Source organism: Leptopilina boulardi, unplaced genomic scaffold, assembly GCF_019393585.1.
Source record: "Leptopilina boulardi isolate dan_hultmark-lab unplaced genomic scaffold, ZJU_Lbou_2.1 LbouV2_325, whole genome shotgun sequence".
Taxonomy (NCBI): Eukaryota; Metazoa; Arthropoda; class Insecta; order Hymenoptera; family Figitidae; genus Leptopilina; species Leptopilina boulardi.
In genome coordinates this window covers 4153296-4172796 of record NW_026137891.1, presented here as the reverse complement: position 1 = coordinate 4172796, position 19501 = coordinate 4153296, and the positions used below count along the sequence as shown (strand labels likewise).

Here is a 19501-nt window from a genome sequence, read left to right as displayed (position 1 = left end):
TGACTATTGTCGGAAAAAATATAATTCACGAACCGAGACACTTACTTAATGAGTTCTTCATATATATATAGATAAATTTTTTTTCACTCTAGTTTTGTTTTGCATCGAGAGAGAAAGAGAAAATATTTTCCTTACTTTTAGAATTTTGATCCTACTCAGCGACCTCATTTGCGTAATCAAGTTATAAAATGGTAATTATTTGCAAATATACACTGGAATATACCTCATTAAGAATTTAATCTTGTTAATTTCCAATTATATCCCAGTACATATTTAATTATTTTCTTCGAAACATGTATTTTTTAATGAAAAAAAAAAAAATTTTTTTCATTTCTGGCAATGATGTACAAAAAAAAATCCACTTTTCAAATATTTTTTTTTTTTTATTTAAAAAACAAAAAATTTTACAAATGGAAACAATTTTATTGTTGAAGTTTATAATAAAATTAGAGAATTAAATAGCTTTTTTATTATACGAGGGAAATAAATTTTTGAAATATATTTTTATTAATGTAAAAAGCAGGGGAAAAAATGTAAAATATTTTTTTGCATTCATATATTTTTCAAATATAATTTAATATATGGAAATAAAAGAATTTTTTTCTCTCTTTTTTTTAATTGAATTATTTATTTTGCAATTTAATTTATTTTCACTGTTGGAGAAAAGAAAACTGGTTCTTTACAATAAATTATTATGATAAAATAATTGGAAATAAAATTTTAAAAAAATAAATAAATATAATAAAATAAAAATTGTTTAATAATTTTTAATGTATAATTAAAATAAAATATAATTTTTCAATTCCCATTTTTGGAATTCAATTAATTTTCACATTTAGAAAAAGGAAAACAGGCACTTTACAATGTTCTTAAAAATAATTGGAAAATAAAATTAAATATAAATAAATAGGTAATAAATTTTATTTATTTTAATTTTAATATTAATTTATTAAATTTTTTATTATTTTTTTAATTTATAATTTAAAAAAATGTAATTTTTAATATAATTTTCATTTTTGCAATTCAGTTTTAACATTTAGAAAAAACAGGCCCTTTAGAATAAATTATTATTGTAAAATAATTAAAAATAAAATTGAAGAAAAATAAATAAATTTAATGAAATTCAAATTTTTTTTTTCATTATTTTTTAATGTATATAATTAAAAGAAAATGTAATTTTAAATATAAATCACATTTTACTTTGTAACTGATAGAGAAAATAGTAGAAAAAGGAGGAAAACTCTTTGAAATAACGTAAAAGTAAAAGCTCTTATCAAGTTTCTGATGACGATTTGAAGAAATATTTTTTTTTTTTTTCTCCCCTATACGACGACTGTTGCTGTAAAGCTAGAAAATATTGGTTCTTCAAAGGCCAAGCAGAAAAAACGGAAGTTAACAGACAGTCTGTGTCGTCGGAAGAAAAAGTCCAGTACAACTGTTTTCTAGAGCAGAAACTAACTGAAGATTAGAAGAGGTTCTTTTGAGAATTGTATATAAGTAGGTAGTCGCGAGTATAGATCCTATTGGACAAACGCTAAGATAGTAAAACCTTCAGGAGGGATATTTTTTTTTTTTCTCAAAGTAACTCAGAAAAGATGTTTTCTGCAAAAAAAAAAAAAAAAAAAAAAAAATTACAAAAAAAAATCCTGGCTTCTTATAAATTATTTTTATTTAATTAAAACTAATGAATTTCTTTGGGAAATTTTTTTTCTACAAAAATGTAGTAGTTTTACTACTACAGTTGTCCCTCGATAAATGAGATAAAAAAAAATTGTATTTTTATTTTATCTATAAAAAAAAATATTATAACGATTTAAACAAAATAAAATTTTTTTATTTTTTTTTAAATTAAAAATTATCGGGATACTACTGTAACATTAAAGATACAATTATTATTTAAACGAAAAATTTCTTTCAGAAAATTATTTATTTTTTTTTTGTAAATTTTTTTATATGAAAAAAAATGATTCAAATTCTAAATGTCACTATTGACTAAGTAGTTGAAACAGAAAAACCAATTAGAGCTTTCTGCCCGAGCTTTTAAAGCTTTACTTATGAAAAAGTCGAGAAAAAAAATGCCAATTCGTTGTGTTTTTTTGTTTTTTCTTTTTTTTTTTCTAAAGAAGAATATACAATGAAGTCTGTGGCTTTACTAATGGAGTGTAATCTTCTTAAAGTTCATTTTCTAGAAAGGAATATTTGAGAAAATAAGAAGATGCTGCATAATGCTAAACTCATTCTTATTTTCAATATATATAGTTATATAATGAAAAAGTAAAATAAAATACAAAAAAAAATTAAAAATATTAATTTAAAAATCTTAAAAAAGAAAATTAAACTTCAAGTCAATTTAAAAACTAAAAAAAAAATTAATTTTTTATTATTTAAAAAAATAAAAATTTTTTTTATAAAAAATATTAAAATTTATTATAGAAATAATGAAAGTAAATATTTTTCAATAAATAGGAGTTGAAAAGTATTTCTTTTTTTTAGGAAAACAATTTTATTTATAAGAAAAAGAAAAAGAAAAAAAAAATATATATATATATGTATGTATAAAACAAATAATTTCATTGGAAAAGTAATAAGAAGGATATTTGCCGGAAAAGCGTGTCGTCAAAGTTTAAAAAGATACTAAACAATTGTAGCAGCAAGTTTTGCCCCAAGGAACATCTTCTCCCTTCTCTCTTCAACTCGTTTCTGTACGAGATGAAGTATTATATGGATTACGCTCGAGTTACGACTTTACAATTTCTAAAATTACGACGTTGCTTCAACTTGAGAGACTGCAAAAATCTTCTCCTAAAATTTTATTATCCTCATCTTGAACAAGACTTTTGGTCCAAATGTAAAAATATCTACATCTTTATTTTTATATTCGCGTTAATTAAAACATATTTTTTTTTTTAATTTATTTTTAACAAATAATTTTTTTTTTTAATTTAAAATTTTGTAATTTTATTTAATTTTTTTAATAATTTAATTTTAATTTAATTTTAATTTAATTTTCAAAAATAACAAATAGTTTAATTAATTATAAATTAGTAATTTAAAGAACTGTTTTTTTGCAACTATAACAAAATTTACTAATTATAATAAAATTAATGATAAAATTTAATAATAAATTGATTTAATATTAAATATTTAATATTGAATTAATTTAATATTATAAAATTAATTAATTAATTAATTTAGTAATATGAATTATTAAATACGGGATTAAATTATTAATAATTCAAGTTATTTTGAATGATATTTTGTAATTAGGATAATTTTTTCAATAAAAAAATAAAACAAATAAATAAACAAATAAAAATAATAGTAAGAATAAAATAAATAAAAAGATAAAATTAACTCTTCTATTATTTAAAATTGGTCCAATTTTTTAAAGAGGAAACACCATCGAGTTATAATTTCGACATCATTTCAGAAATAGATGAAATATATTATCAAGGTTAGTGCTTTAATGATTAAATGAAAAATTAATAAATGTTCTAAAATATTATCGATAATTGTAATTTAATTATTTAAATGTTAATATTTTCTGGGAAAATATGCTAAACTAATGAAATTATTAATTATTTAGTCTTATTGTTTTTTTTACATTAAACTAGAAATAATAAGAACGTAATTTTTTTATTTTATTTATTTTATTATATATTATATTATTATATTATATTTTATTTTGTATTTATTTATTTTATTTTATTTTATAGTAAATTTTTACCTTTTATTTTATGTAGATTTATACCTTTTGTATAATATGTAACTAATATTATTTAAATATTTTAATTAATTAAAATTCTGTAAATTAATTCTCGTAGGAAAATTATTAATACGTAAATAAAAAATAAATAAAATAAAAAATAGGTCCATATTTTAATGTGTCGTAAAATTTATTTTGTAATGATGGAGAATAAATTTATTAATAAATAAATTTTTTTATTTATACATTATTTTAATTTATAGTAATTGTAAAATTTTTTTTTTTTTTTTTAAATAATTTTCTATTATTTTTTTATAATTTCTCTTGCCAAAGTTTAACAAAGAACACATATTTGTTATAACCAAATAACCATTTTAGAAACTAACTGCGGTATTAATTAAGTTAAATTTTGTATTAATTTTGCACACGTGTTTCCAACATTCTCTTGAGTTTAGAACTAAATTAAGCAGCTCATTTCGCGCTTCTCTACCACATACATATATGGAGTATTGAAACTTCTGCTTATAAACTAACTAATCTTTCAGGTAACTTTCGCTAAAATCCAAAGTGCAATACGAAAAGCAGAAAGACACGAAAAATTGAGATTTGAAAAAAAAAAAAAATTTTTTCTAATTTTATTTTTTTTCACAGATTGCAACTGACGATGACGATGAACCAAGTGAGGAATTTAATCCACCGCCGCTAATTACACCACCACCACCAAATGTCGATGGTAAGGAAAAAAAAAAAAAATACAGACATAAAAAAAAAATCGATTAAAAATGAAAACCCCCTTATTTTTCAAGCTCGTGGTATAAAAGGTGAAAAGGGTGACAAAGGAGACAAGGGTGAGAGTGTGAGAGGACCTCCGGGACCACCAGGTCCTCCAGGAGACGGCTTCGACCTTAATGACGAGGTGAGAACAATATTTCCCCTCCCATACTTCTTTCTTTAAAACACAAGTTGCATTATTAAACTTTCATTTTTCTTTTCTTTTGTGTTATCTATTTTTTTTTCTCATTCCTTCTCGCGATGTTTTTTTTTTTAATTCTTTTCTATTTAAGAAATCTCGAGAGAGAAATGGAAATTTCTACAAAAAAAAAACATTTTTTCCTTCATTAAAAAATTTTTCAAACATGAGATGTTAATTTTCGTTAATGTTGACATTTCACTGGGGCTATTCGAAATAATTAAGAAAATCTTTGTCTGAAATTTTTTTTCCATATTTAACCTTGAGCTTAAAAGCCGGAAATTTCACTCTGTAATGAAAACTTTTTTTTTTTTTAATTTTTAATGAAAATTTGTATACGAAAGGAAATTAACAGCAAAGTTTTATTAAAATATTTTTATAATTTTAATTAAAATATTCTGAAATTAGTAAAAAAAAAAAAATTCATTTTTGTTATTTATTTGATTATTTTTTGATAAAATGCGACACTTTCATTTTGAAAATAGGTAGTAAAAATATTTTTAGAAAATAAATGTCAATTTTTTCTTTTTGTTAAAAAATGTCTTGTCTTTTGTGATCGAAAAAACATAAATAATGTTTTTTTTTCTTTTTTAGGAATTCCATGAGAACATGCCAAGAGGACCACCAGGACCAAAGGGAGAACAAGGTGAATGCAGCTGTAACGCGACATCGTTGCTCACATCTTTCACGATGCCGAAAATGATTCAAGGTCCTAAGGGAGAGTCTGGAGTCGTTGGAAAAGAAGGAAAACAGGGACAAATGGGACTCACGGTACTGGAAGATAAACCGAATCCAAAGATATTTTTCTCCGTTTTGCCCAATGTCAATAAATCTCCCAACGACCATTCCACCTTTTGCCAATCTATATATATATATATATACTTTTTTTTCAGTATCAGTATTTCATAATTTTATACGTCTCGTCTGCGAGCAGTGCACCTTTGAAATGTCGATTTCTCTTACTATTTTTATTATCCACAGTGAAATTTGTTGCTTTCCATTCTATACGATAAAAACAAAATTTCCTTTTTCAAGTTTATATTTATAGAAAAGGAAAAAAAGAAACTCATATAATTTTAAGAGGTGAAAAACGTTTTATTTTTACACAAATTTTTATATACCGAGATTTATTTACAATGAATTTAAAATTATTGGAAATTTTATACGAGATTTTATTTATTATTAAATTTATATAAAAAAAAGTTTATGTTTTTATAAAATTTCCCAAAAAAAAAAAAAATTAAGTTTATTTGTCTCCTATGAAAAATTGTATATAATATCTTAATTATTTTCCGACTATAAATTGTCAGATGATATTCTATAATACGTGGGTACTTTATTAAAATGACAATTTAAAATAATATTCTCCTTCAGCTAATAACTGAAATTAAGAATTAATTACTCATTAATTAAATAATATTAAGAATTATTAAATAATTACTAGAATAATAATTAATGAAATAATTAAGTGAATATTTTTTAATTTGTAAAATTTTATTTCGCAGGGTGTAGCTGGACCACCGGGAGAAAGAGGACAGCAAGGTGCTTTTGGTCAGAAAGGTGATAGAGGCGAAATTGGCGCAATGGGACCAGAAGGACCTCAGGGTCAAAAGGGTGAGCCCGGAAGGGATGGAATTCCAGGGGAAAAAGGCGCTCTTGGACCGCCGGGTCCTCCTGGCAAAGGGGAATTTTCTGGTTACGATGTGAGTTTAAAATTCCAAAAAGAAGAGAGATACTCTCAAATTTACTAGAATTAACGAGAATTAATTAATTCCAGAAATTAATTTTTTACATTTGTGTAAAATTTTCATTTTTTTATTTTTTTTTGTATCACAGAAATCACAGAAACAAATTTTTAAAAATTCTCTTTTCAAAACTTTGAGAATTGCGGGGAAAAGTAAAATAAATATTTAAGGGACCAAATGTAAATACATTTGTAAAAAAAAATTTGTCTTTGACGTTCTTTGAACAGAAAATGAAATATTTAGTAAAATTCACGTTTTGGTTCATCAAAAAGGGATTTTTTTTTCTGAAACGATAATTTTTAGAATTTCCTTTTACTTTATCTAAAAGAACAAAAAAATTCCATCTAAAAATATATAAATGTCAAGCATAAATTCTGGACCATTTTGAAAATTACGATAAAAGTTAATCTGGTTAATTCGTATAGATAAATATTGTGGAGAGAGATTTTGCAAAAAAAGAGAAAATGCAATGGAAATTGAAGGGATATAAGAGAGAGAGAGAGAGAGGAATATTAATTTTATCTCTACCTTCAATTTGGAATTCAGGATCTTTATCGCGAGTAATTTCTCTTTCTTCCCTTCCCATACACTAGACATGAAATACGCTGAATAGTAGTGTGTAACGCTTATTGCACCTTTGGGAATAGATAACCGTATTCGTAATGCGCGAACAGGTCGGACTTTGCAACCTTCCTATTTCCCGATCTTCTGCTCCCCACTTTCTACTCTCTCTCACACATATATATATATATATACACACAACATCATTTCTTATGCGAATTCTCCCTCTATTCTCTTTACAATTCTTGTTTTCTGGTAATACAAGATTCTAAGTCACGTTCATGGGACCATCTGCTAAGAAAATGTGCACGCTATGTGTACACTTGAAATGTACAACCAAATGGAATAAGCATGTATACGAAAATGAAAGCGCAATGCTCGTTAGCAAAGAACTTCTCTCATTAAAAAAAAAAACAAACAAAACAAAAGCATCCGAAAAAATCCTTTCCCGATTTTATTATCTTCCGAATGTAAATATAAATTTTATATTTTATATCAACGGTAATAAAATTTTTAATTCTACCAAAAAGATAAATAATATTTTTCCGAGAGAAAGTTGTAAAAATATTTTCTATTAAAAAGTTTTAATAACATTAAAAATTTTTTTGAAATAAATACAAAAATACATTCTATGTAAAAAAAAAGAGTGCAAAAAATAATCTCAATATTGACCAATTATCGATAAACTATATTCTCTTCGGTTTATTTATGTCGAATCATTCGTTAATTATAATGGTTTTAAAGCAAATAGACTTGTATCGCTGATGAAGTCAAATGGATTACCTTTAACAATTATTGGAAATTGTACATACATTGCTATATAGAGAAGAATATATATATATATATATATTCTCAGCTCACCTGTTTTTCTTTATTTTGAAAAAAAATAAATAATTTGAATGAAAATAAACTGCAAAGTACATATTCATAAAAGATGACTATCTCTTGCTCTAATAAATGACTTTTACTTCTCATCATTAAAATATTCAAAGCCACTGCTCACACAATATAGAGATGAAAGGATCACGGTATAAAAAAAATTGTTCCATTATTTCTTTAAAATGTCTCTATGGAGATTACAGTTTTCTGGTAGAATTTCAATAATTTTACAACAAAAAATATTAAAAATAAAAATTTGGCCTTTTTGAAATTTACATCGTCAAGAATCGAAAATTCGGAAAGTTGAAAAAAAACGTAGAGAATTAAAAATATTTTATAAAATTATTTAACAAATTAATTAATATTTATTAATTAGATATTATAAATAATTTAAAATTATCAAGAAATAAAAATAATAAGTATAAAATATTTATTTTGATGCTTATCTCTTGAGCGCATGTGAAACAAGATTTTGGTCTAAATGGATGCAAATCATCTGTCTACATCCAAACCAACGTATTACCTTACAGATTCCTCTATAGACAATTTGATTTCCCTCTGGAATACAATTTCCAATTTCTGGTTTGACTAATAATGTAAATTTCTATTATACGAAATTCAATTTCAGGCAAATTATTTTAAAAACAGTATGATCAATTTTTCTCTTGTTTCACGATAATCGCAAACTCAAGTTCATAATCAAAGTCAAACAAAAATATTATTCACTGAATTTCAAAATTATAAATTTTATAAAATATTTCGAATTTTTAAAATTAAAATTTAGGTCAAAATTTCCTATTTTTAATTTTAATTTTTTAATTTTATACAGAGAAGTTTTGACCAAAAAAAAAGAAATATCGATAATTAATTGAGCTAACAATATAATTTTAAGAAGAAGTATAAATTGTATTTTAATTAAGTAAAGAGAGTTAATGAGTTTTAATTAAACAAGAGCTAAAGGATTTTAATTAAAATACGAGTTAACAAAATATCAAATCGAAAATAATTTCTCTTAATGACAGTGAAATAAGTTTTTTTTTTTTATAGGTCTTGAATATTTTCACAATTTAAGAATAGAATTTACCCTTTTAAAAGTAATTAAAATTTTCACAGAAGTAAAATATTTGAGTTAATTAAAATCTTAGAAATTGCGATACAATTTTATATTTTTTAATTTAATAATAAAAAAAAGAAGATGCAAGTTTCTTTTTATCATATTTCTTTTTATAAAAATTTCTCAGAGAGAGAATTTTTCAATTCACGATATAAGTGACTTCGATTTCAATCCGTTAAATATTATATTAAAAATATTTAAATGCATTAGGTAATCAATTTAAAAAAAATGAAATTAAAATAACGAGGTAAATTATCACACGTGCTTGATGAATTATTGACATTTCGTTTGATAAATGAATTATATAAACAGTCATAAATGACAATAAGCAACGTGAGATGCTTTCAACAATCAAGATGCAAATGTATATATATCTATATACATTTGAAGCTCGGTTTGAGGCGAAGGAACGACGTTAAGGAGTTGTACTATGTGCAATTACATAGGTTTCATGATTCAAGATAATACAAGCTTGTTATATATATATATATATATATATACGTTATCCGATAAAGTAACATTGTATGGATTCAAGAGACTTTAATAGAACCAATAAGCTTAATTTCCCTCATATTCCTGTTTCCTATCCAAATTTACAAACTATTGCAATCAGCAATAGAAAGTCCTCAAGTTTATATATATATATAGTGTAAACGAGTAATTGTACAGACCTAGTTTTACGAAAACTAGATCGACAAGTCACATTTCAAATTGAGATACCCCTTTTGCTCCATATTTCACAATTCAATAATTAAACACTGCAATTTCCACTATTATGTGCAAGCAGCCTAGTTGGAAACCTCGCAGTGGATACAGGGTGAGTATATTAGTTATATAAAAATGATGATGAAAAATTCATTCATATGGTATCCATCAAATAAAGAAACTTCAACTTTATTCCAATAAAATCCAATGTATATTTAATTCATTTACTGTATATAGAAAATTATTTCGATTTTACTGTCGGATTGTATCAGATATGCGCAACAAGTTTCAAATAGTAAAAACTCAGGAAATTATAATTTTATCCTCGATATTAATTTTTTAATATATTTGAAATTATCTCCAATTGAAAATCATAATAATATTTTACACGATTATAATTTTATTATCTCGAAATATGTTTATTCGAATAGAATCGAATCCTTAAATATTAAAAATAATAAAAAATCTGTTTTATTATAAAAATAAAAATTTTATTAATAATTTTTAATTTGATTTCACTAAAAAAAATACAAAATTATTTTTAGGGTGAAGGTACACCGATGAGACCAGGATTACCAGGACAAAAAGGCGATCCAGGAATGACGGGCAATACTGGACCAAAAGGTGAAATGGGAATTGTAGGAAGTAAAGGAGCAAAAGGTGAAGTTGGCCATAAGGGATCGAAGGGAGAACATGGTAAGGAGGGACATAAAGGAAATCAAGGATTTAAAGGCGAACCTGGCGCTCCGGGTGTTCCTGGACTTCCCGGTGCTCCTGGTGAAAATGGAAGACCGGCTGAAAAAGGCGCGAAAGGTGACGCGGGTCCAGAGGGAAAATTAGGCCCTGCTGGACCACCTGGACCTCCTGGTACTGGTGGAATTAATGTTGGCGATACCGGCAAGTTTCACAAATTTTAATCAAAATTATTTTTTTTTTTTTAATTCTAAATTTCGATTTTTCAAATTCAAAAATATAAAAACTCTTCGATTATATGAATTTCGAGAATATTGTAAAATTTGGACACTCGTGGCTTTTTTTTTTTTTTAAGGTAGTCTCCAATTCGATATGTCGAAACTTGAAACTTTGAAATTCGACGTTATAAAATTCTCTGACTGTGGAAATTGGAGATAAAATTTTTCTGCTCGTAGAACAATTAAGGTTTGAAAAAGAATGCAAATAACTGGAAAATCGAATAAATCAGAAACTCGATTTGAGAAAAATAGAAATTTTTTTTTTTTAATAAGTTAAAATAGACTTCGTTATAAAAGGCGACTAAGTAAATATATGCGACAATCAAATATTAAATTCATCAAATATAAAATTGCTTCAATTATTATGTTTCCATTTAAATATTTACATTATAAAAGAGAATTCAGTGAATAAATTAAACTACACGGCAAGACCAATAATTATCTGATGATTGGTGCTTGTCAGTACAAATAGGTTTATCTCATCATCAGAAGTGAAACATTTAACTGGGGCCATTAGTCATGTTTGAGCGATAAAAACAAAAGGCCTGCGATTAAAAAAAATATATTTTTAATTTGAATATATATTTTTTTTTTAATAAAAACATATTTTTTAATTTAAATTGATAGGATGAAAAAACGTATTTACTAATGGACGAAGTATTTATTGTTTTAATAGCTGCGGGTGTCAAAGGGGAGAAAGGAGAGCTAGGCAGTTTTGGTTACAAAGGTGAAATTGGATTGAAGGGTGAGAAAGGTGATAAAGGAGATTTTGGACCAGCTGGAATTCCTGGTGTGAATGGAGTTCAAGGACCGCAAGGTGAAAAGGGTGAACCGGGTAGGGATGGAATTCCGGGTTCCTCTGGGATTCCGGGATCAAAAGGTGATCGGGGCGAGAGAGGTCCACCAGGTCCTACAACAATCGCTGGCTCCGGCGATTATATTACAATCAAAGGAGAAAAAGGATCTGAAGGTAAAAAAGGAAGACGAGGAAAGCCCGGAAATCCAGGAAGTCCAGGTCCACCTGGTCCAACTGGGCCACCAGGTAAACCTGGAAGTATTGGAGACATCGGTCTGCCTGGATATATGGTACGTTATTTTTATTTTTTTTAGTTTAAAAATATTTTCCATTAAACGGAAATTAAATAATATTAATTATTTATGTTGTTGCTTATTTAATGCTACTCTCTAGAATAAGGTAAGATGAAATTAGAATTTTTTTTTCCGTAACTAAAAATTATTGAAAATTATTTTTATTTTTAATTATTAAAACAAATGTTTATGAAATATTTTTTGTTATTTCAGGGCCGGCAGGGAAATCCAGGTATTCCCGGAAGTCAAGGATCTGTGGGACCAAAAGGTGATAAAGGAGAACCTGGTGCACCAAGTCCTTATGGAGTTCCTCTTGGTGTAAGTTTTTTTTACTTTAATTTTACATAATGCAGTTACTTATACTTAAATTATTATTACATGGTAATACTATTTTTCATTTTTTTTTGTAAATAGAATAAATAAAGAATATTTCATACAATAATAAATTAAATTAAATAAATAAAAATAAAAAATACGTTTAAAAAGTGTATATAACATTTCCAATCTGACTTTTAATAAAAGAGTTAGTAAAGTTCCAATCTCAACAGGTTTTCTATCAAATACTCGCGGACAATAGAAAAGCAATAGAATTTCGATAACTGCATCTACATCAGTGGTGCTAACTCTTTTACGTTTTTCTTTTTTCTCTTTTTTATCCTGTATCCTGCACACAGTACCCGTGAGACTTCGCAAATTAATTGCAGGCATTTAATTATCTGGTGTTTCAAGTTCAATAATTGCACGGAAAGAAATAAAATGAGAAGAACTATTTAAAAAAAAAAAAATTGACTTTCGTTAAAAATTCATTTAATTTTTCAATCTTTTTCTCTCTATACTGTAATGAAATATTCTATTTTTATATTTACAAAATATTTGAAATTCTTTTCTCTTAGAAACATTAAATAATTAAAAATAATAAAATTATAATTTTAAACAAAAATGTAAAATTAATATACAGAATTTATGAAATTGAATTTTTTTCCTAAATTAAATTATTAATTAAATAAAAATTTATTTGAAATATTATTGTAATTAAATTTAATGAGTGAATTTTGAAAATATTTTATTTAAATAGTTAAAAGGCGAAAAGGGAGATGATGGATTTCCTGGAATTCCTGGTCAACCTGGTCGAGATGGACAGAGGGGACCTCCGGGATCTACAGGACCACCTGGTCCCGCAGGACCTATGGGACCAGCTCCCCAAGGAAATTATATTCCAGTTCCAGGACCACCGGGACCACCGGGTCCTCCTGGTACTCCTGGACTATCGTTTGTCGGTCAAAAAGGAGAACCAGGAATAGGCAAAAGCCATTTCTTTGCTGAAAGAGACTATTATGGTGCCAGACAAGATACAAGTAAGATTATTTTTTATATTATTCATTTTATTTAAAAAGTGGAATTTAATTTTTTTTTTCCCTGTGAAAATATAACTTGTTACAAAATAGAGAGAGAGACTGGAAATAAATCCCAGTCGTCTAAATATTCAAATCCTTTTCATTAACTGAAATTGGATTAATCGTTCCGCTTTAATTTAATATTCATCTCTGCATTTGTATTTCACTACTTTTTATTGTCAGTTCGTTACTTTTTTTTTAAATTTATTCCCGTCACATAGAAAACCATTAAGTTATTAAAAATGTAAATTTATAGTTTTTCCCTTTTTTAAAATAAAATATTTATTTACTAATAATGATTTTTATTTTATTTGTTTATATTTTTTATATATTAATTGTTGTGATACTTAAATTAGAAGAGATAATAAAAAATTAAAAAAATATTTTTCACATGCTACAAGGATTTAAAAGTAGTTTGGATGAGTTGAAAGCATTAAGGGAATTGAAACAACTCAAAGAATTGAAAGAACATTTAGGTACGATAATATTTTTTTCTACATGGTAAAATTGTATGTACATGTAAATATTTTTTTTATAATTGTCAAATTTAAATGTGTTCTAGGAACAGGTACGGTCTCGACGAGAGGTCCTCTAGAAAGCACAACGAAAATAGTACCAGGAGCTGTGACATTCCAAAATACCGAAGCCATGACAAAAGTATATTTATTTTAGAATTAAATTTAATTTTTAATTACTTTTATTGAAAATAAAAAAAAAACCTTTTTTTCTCAGATGTCCGGCGTTAGTCCTGTAGGAACATTAGCTTACATTATTGATGAAGAGGCTTTATTAGTTAGGGTGAATAGTGGTTGGCAATATATTGCTGTAAGTATTTAATTTAACAAATATTTTTATTCTTGAAAAAAGTAATAAATTGAGTTAATTAAAATTTTAAGTTAATCTAAATTAATTTCATTTTATTGAAATTTTTCTTTATTATAATTAAAATACTTTAAAACAAATTTTTCTTAGAAAATAATAAATAAATAAAAAATAATTTATCAAAGAAATTATTATTATTAAAAAATTTTCAGCTTGGTTCTCTTTTGCCTATCACAACTCCAGCACCACCAACTACCGTTCCACCACCTGCAAATCCACCATTTGAAGCGTCAAATCTTATCAATCAAATTCCAATAAAAGCTGACGGAACAGGAGTAAGTTTTATTTTCATTCTATTTTTATCTTCAATACAGAAAATAATGTTTTATTGTGAATCATTGACAGATAACAAAAATCGAAACGACGAAAAATCTTTATTTCAAATTTCTTGAAATAATTTACTATTAAAATTATATACTAAAAGATAAATTTTTTCATTAATATTTATTATCAATTTATCTTAATAATATATTTATTTGTCATTTCATTTTATTATTTTGTCAAAGACGCAGTTAATTAATTTCAAAAAAATAATTCATTATTATTTTTCTTTTTTGTACATGCTCAGTGGTATCCACGAATGGTAAGAATTCTTGATTTATTAACAGAAAATATAATTACAGGATAATTTAATAATAATTCAATCAATTATTAAATAAATAATTTATTAACTTGGACATAAAAAGCGGGAATTTAATGAGAAAAATAAGAGAGAGAGAAAAAGAACTTCAAATCTCACTTTATTCCTTTTCTCATCTCTTTATTCTCTTGTTCTTATGACAAAAAAATATTATATAGAAAAAGTCAAACAGACTTCTAATGATATTCTTTCCCATAATTTTTTTTCTCAAACGAAAAGAAAAACGGTGGGTAAGAAAATTATTATAGAAAAATAAATTATATTTTTTGTTATATTACAATTTTTAATGTCAATAATTAAAATTATATAATTATTGTTATTTATGTGTTAATGATTGATAAAATTTATTTTATTATTGATATATTTCTATTTATATTTTATTTACATAAAAGAAACAATTGAGATAGTGGTTTTATGGTTACAGTTTTAGATTCTAAAAAGGGTGGTATTTCTTTTTTCAGCTGCGAATGGCAGCTTTAAATGAGCCTTTTACTGGAGATATGCACGGGGTTCGTGGAGCTGATTATACTTGTTATCGACAAGCAAAACGAGCAGGCTTAAGAGGCACTTTCCGTGCTTTTCTTAGCTCGAGAGTTCAGAATGTTGACAGTATAGTTAGACTAGGTGATAGAGATCTACCCATTGTAAATATCAAGGTACGTGTAATAATAAATTTTTTTTTTTTTTCATATTTTAAAAAGTCAAATAAATTTATGAAAATTAATTTTTTTTCATAAAATTAAAAATAAAATTAGTCAATTATTAAAAAAAGAATTTATATTTTTATTTAACAAAAAAAACAAATAAAAATATTTCAATAGATTTTTTTGTTAGATTAACAAGTAAAATTGTCAAAATAAAATTGTATACCGTAACTCAATTTCATTTTAATATCACTTGAATAGTTTTTTCAATTTAAAAATGGATGACACGATTATATTTGTATCGGTACATTACACTAATATATTGATGAATTGAAATAAATATATATATATATTGATAATATGGATACTGTTCATTCAATTATTACAAGAGATGTTCAGATTTTGCTTTGTTTCTCAACAAAGGGAGGGAAAAAGAGAATAATACTTCATTTGACTATAAATCTGGCATCAGGTGTGTCGTAATTTGATTAGTGAAATGAAACTTTAGCACACAGGTCGTCGAGTTTGAATCGATTTATACTATATACAGTTGGATGATATAAAATACCTGTGGCTTTTTCTAATTAAAAACACTGCCTCGATTGTCACACGAATCCTCAAATAAATACGTTTCTCTTCTATATATCTATATATAGAGAGAAAATTACATTAAAATGCAAAATTAAATAAAAACCTACTAATATCAATTAGTTAATTTGTTATTTTGTTTGTGCTTTTAATATTAATTATTTTTCATTGTGTATTTCCTTTGTTGAAACTGAAAAAAAATTAAATTTTTATTATCTGATTGAATTTTTTCGTTATCGTTTGTATTTTGTTCAATTTATATTAAATTGGTTTAAATTATAAAATAAAAATAATAATAAAAAGTTTTAATAAATGAAAAAATAAGATAGATAAAAATAAAAGATAAGTGAAAAAAAAAATTAATGTATGTAAAATAAAATTTCAGGGAGACGTTCTTTTCAATTCATGGAAGGAAATGTTTAACGGAAATGGAGCATATTTCTCCCAAAATCCACGAATTTATAGCTTCAATGGAAAAAATATTCTTACCGACTTCGCTTGGTAAGATAATAATTATATAAATAATTTTCAATCACATTTTAAATTTTGTGATTGGATTTTTCCCTACTTGAGAAATTTTGTTTTTAATTCTAGATTTTTTTTCTATTTTAATGAACTTTTTTAATTTCACAGGCCAGACAAAGTGGCTTGGCACGGTTCTCATACACTCGGTGATCGTGCAATGGACACCTATTGCGATGCCTGGCATTCGAGTAGCTCTGATCGCTTTGGTCTTGGATCTCCATTAACTGACGGACGATTACTGGAACAAATTCGTTACTCGTGTGACAATAAATTTGCATTGCTCTGCATAGAAGTCACCAGTGAACTTGCGCGGAGACGAAAACGCTCGGACGATCTCTTCGAATTATTGGACAATGAAGACAATGAACTCACGGAATTGGAATATCAAGAACATTTAGAGCAAGTTATGAACAATTGACCTAATATACGTAAGACAGTCGAAAAAATGAAAACTCTCTCTGTACATAACAAGCCAAAAAAAAGTCGAAGTATATATATAATCACAGACGACAAATTTGACCCGTCGATGCATATCTTTGACTGATACATATCTAAGCGATCGCAGTATCATTAAAAAAAAAAATCAGGTAAATGTCGTCATACGATGTGGATACTTCATACATCATGTTTTATTCAACAATTTTTTTTTTAAATCATCTTTTCATAATAATTTTTCATTTTAAATATTTTTTTAGAGTATTTCAATTTTAAAAAGTTTCTTAAGAGAATAATATAGTACAATTTATAGATGTATTATTTAATTTATTTAGTCAAATTTTATCGTACACTTTTTATTTATGAAATACTTTGATATTATTTAAAAAGTTTATTTAAAAAATATTTTGAAATTTGTTATTATTAGTATTATAATTATTAGATTACTTTAATTAAATACAAATTTAATTTATTATAATTTAATATAAATTATAATGTATTTCAAATTATTTTAAAATTGAATTTATGTAATTGAATTCATATATTTCAATTTAGTATTTTTAAATTTTATTTATTTTGAATTTAATTTCTTTTTTTAATTAAGATTTTTTTTCTTTTTCATATACATATATATATACACACACGAAAACTCATGTCGTCAATTTTTTTTCACCCTGGTGAAAGAAAATCAATGCAGTATTTACTGATTTCCATTAATTGAAAACTCAGTTCTGGATTTCAATGGGGAAAAAAGTTTTTTCAAATTTTTATGAAAAAAGTTATGACTCATCTCATATTAAAGTTTCGAGATCAGCTTCTCTCTTAAAAGTGCAAAGAAACTGTCAAGGGAAACTTGATGAAGATAAAAAAGAATTCAATATACGATTTTTCAGGTAATTTTATTTCATTTTCTTAAAAACTTTTAATTTTGATATTTGGGTTTTTTTACGAGAGAAGAGAAAAAGTGAACTATTCAATACTTCAATTTTTTTATCGTAAAAGACTGATCATTTGGTGATATATATATATATATCTTTCGCACAGTGCAACGGTGATCCTTATTTTTTGTTACTTGTCACTTTTTTGCAAAAACTTGCTTTATAAATTTCAAAAGTTCTTTTATTTCTACTAAAGTAATTTCATTTTTTTTTCAAATAAAATTACTAATTAAAATTAGTAAGTACAATGTTGAATTAAAAAAAATTCTAACTCAATAATCAATTTAAATAATCGATTTTTTATTAAAAAAATAAAAAATAAGGATCATTTTTGTTGGTAAAATTTGAATCATGTCATATTTTCGAAATCATTGTACGCGTCCAGTACTTATCAATATCTTTAAAAATCATTAAGACGAATAAACTTGTACAAGTCGTAATTTACTGCCTAGAACATAAAAACACAGCTCTAAAATTTAAGTAACTTAAAGAAAAAAAGATTGTATCCATATCAATGCATTTACATTAATTAGTAAATACATGAATGTGTATGTTAGACTTTAAGAAGACACATCGATTTTAACAACCAGTATCCAATACCGACGAAAAAAGAGAATGAAACTTTTACAAACTGCGATTTTTCCAATTTTACCAAAAAAAAAAAAAAAACAACACTGAATTGCAACGAAATTGATTTTTATGATAATTTTTTTCATCTCTACACGATAAGAATTATGTTAAATCAAATATTGCGGATTAGAGTAATTTTTCAACAAACATAACAAAACAATTTAAACAAATTGGCTAGAAAACTTTTCTATTATTCACATTTTCAAAATAAAAAGTACAAAACAAATATTGTCGTGTGGATATGAGAGAATTGCTGTCGATAATATTCAATCAAATCTTTTAGGTATATAAGTCATCATAATTTTTTTTTTGCTTTTGCATTCTAGTCCATTTATCCAAGTTTAAAAAATACTCAAACGCGACAGAATATGAACTTGCTTACTTTATTTATATCATTTTTTTTAATTTCATTATTTCACAATAGTATTTAACATAATTTAAAATTTTATCTACTAAAAAGTTATTTAATTATTTATAGAATTTAAAAAAAATAATTGAATAAAAACGTAAAAATGTTTAAAAATTTAATGATTATTTATTCTTAAAAAAAAATGTATTCTTTTAAAAATCATTTTTTAATTATTATTTTACGATGATTAGGAAAATATTAAAGTAAGCAAGTTTCACTTAGAGAAATAAAAATAAAATAACAAATATGCAAACCACATATAAAGAAATATAAAAGAAAGAGACAAAAAAATGTTTTTCTTTTTATTATAAAACAGCTTTGACTGCCATTCTCAAAGTGATAACTGTCAAATTTACATCTGAGATTACAAAATGCATTAAAAAAAAAAAAAAATTTGCAAACTCAGATTATTTACTGTCGTTTATTCACGTCGAATTTCATACCGCAGATTTACATTCAAAGTAAACTGAATCTAAGTCAATGTCTACAACTTGGAGATATTAATATCAATAATGTTAGTCTAATTTATTACAACTAGAGCAGAGATTAAAAGAGACTTCTCATACTTCATTAAAAAAAACTCAAAAATCAAATTCCATTTTACATGCAATTTAAAAAGATTTAAATAATAAAAAAAATCCCCCAAAAATTCTTATCAAATTAAAATCATCTACGA

The 19501-nt window shown here is 25.0% G+C and overlaps 1 protein-coding gene across 6 annotated transcripts in view; it reads left to right on the top strand.

The window, feature by feature from the left end:
• LOC127284704 (collagen alpha-2(I) chain) overlaps window positions 1–19278 on the top strand; it is a 240998-nt gene extending 221720 nt beyond the window's left edge. For 3 of the 6 annotated variants that reach the window (XM_051310314.1, XM_051310311.1, XM_051310316.1), the window contains 17 exons: window positions 4358–4439; window positions 4513–4622; window positions 5271–5447; window positions 6182–6379; window positions 9763–9792; window positions 10226–10577; window positions 11328–11737; window positions 11954–12058; window positions 12816–13095; window positions 13536–13610; window positions 13697–13791; window positions 13867–13959; window positions 14169–14291; window positions 14585–14599; window positions 15118–15312; window positions 16274–16389; window positions 16522–19278. In XM_051310314.1, coding sequence (XP_051166271.1) covers window positions 4358–4439; window positions 4513–4622; window positions 5271–5447; window positions 6182–6379; window positions 9763–9792; window positions 10226–10577; window positions 11328–11737; window positions 11954–12058; window positions 12816–13095; window positions 13536–13610; window positions 13697–13791; window positions 13867–13959; window positions 14169–14291; window positions 14585–14599; window positions 15118–15312; window positions 16274–16389; window positions 16522–16831 — 2766 coding nt within the window. In that variant the 3' untranslated portion in view covers window positions 16832–19278. The remainder of the gene's footprint in view (window positions 1–4357; window positions 4440–4512; window positions 4623–5270; window positions 5448–6181; window positions 6380–9762; window positions 9793–10225; window positions 10578–11327; window positions 11738–11953; window positions 12059–12815; window positions 13096–13535; window positions 13611–13696; window positions 13792–13866; window positions 13960–14168; window positions 14292–14584; window positions 14600–15117; window positions 15313–16273; window positions 16390–16521) is intronic. The other 3 variants (XM_051310315.1, XM_051310312.1, XM_051310313.1) reach the window with 3 other exon arrangements.
• Window positions 19279–19501: the final 223 nt, after the last annotated feature.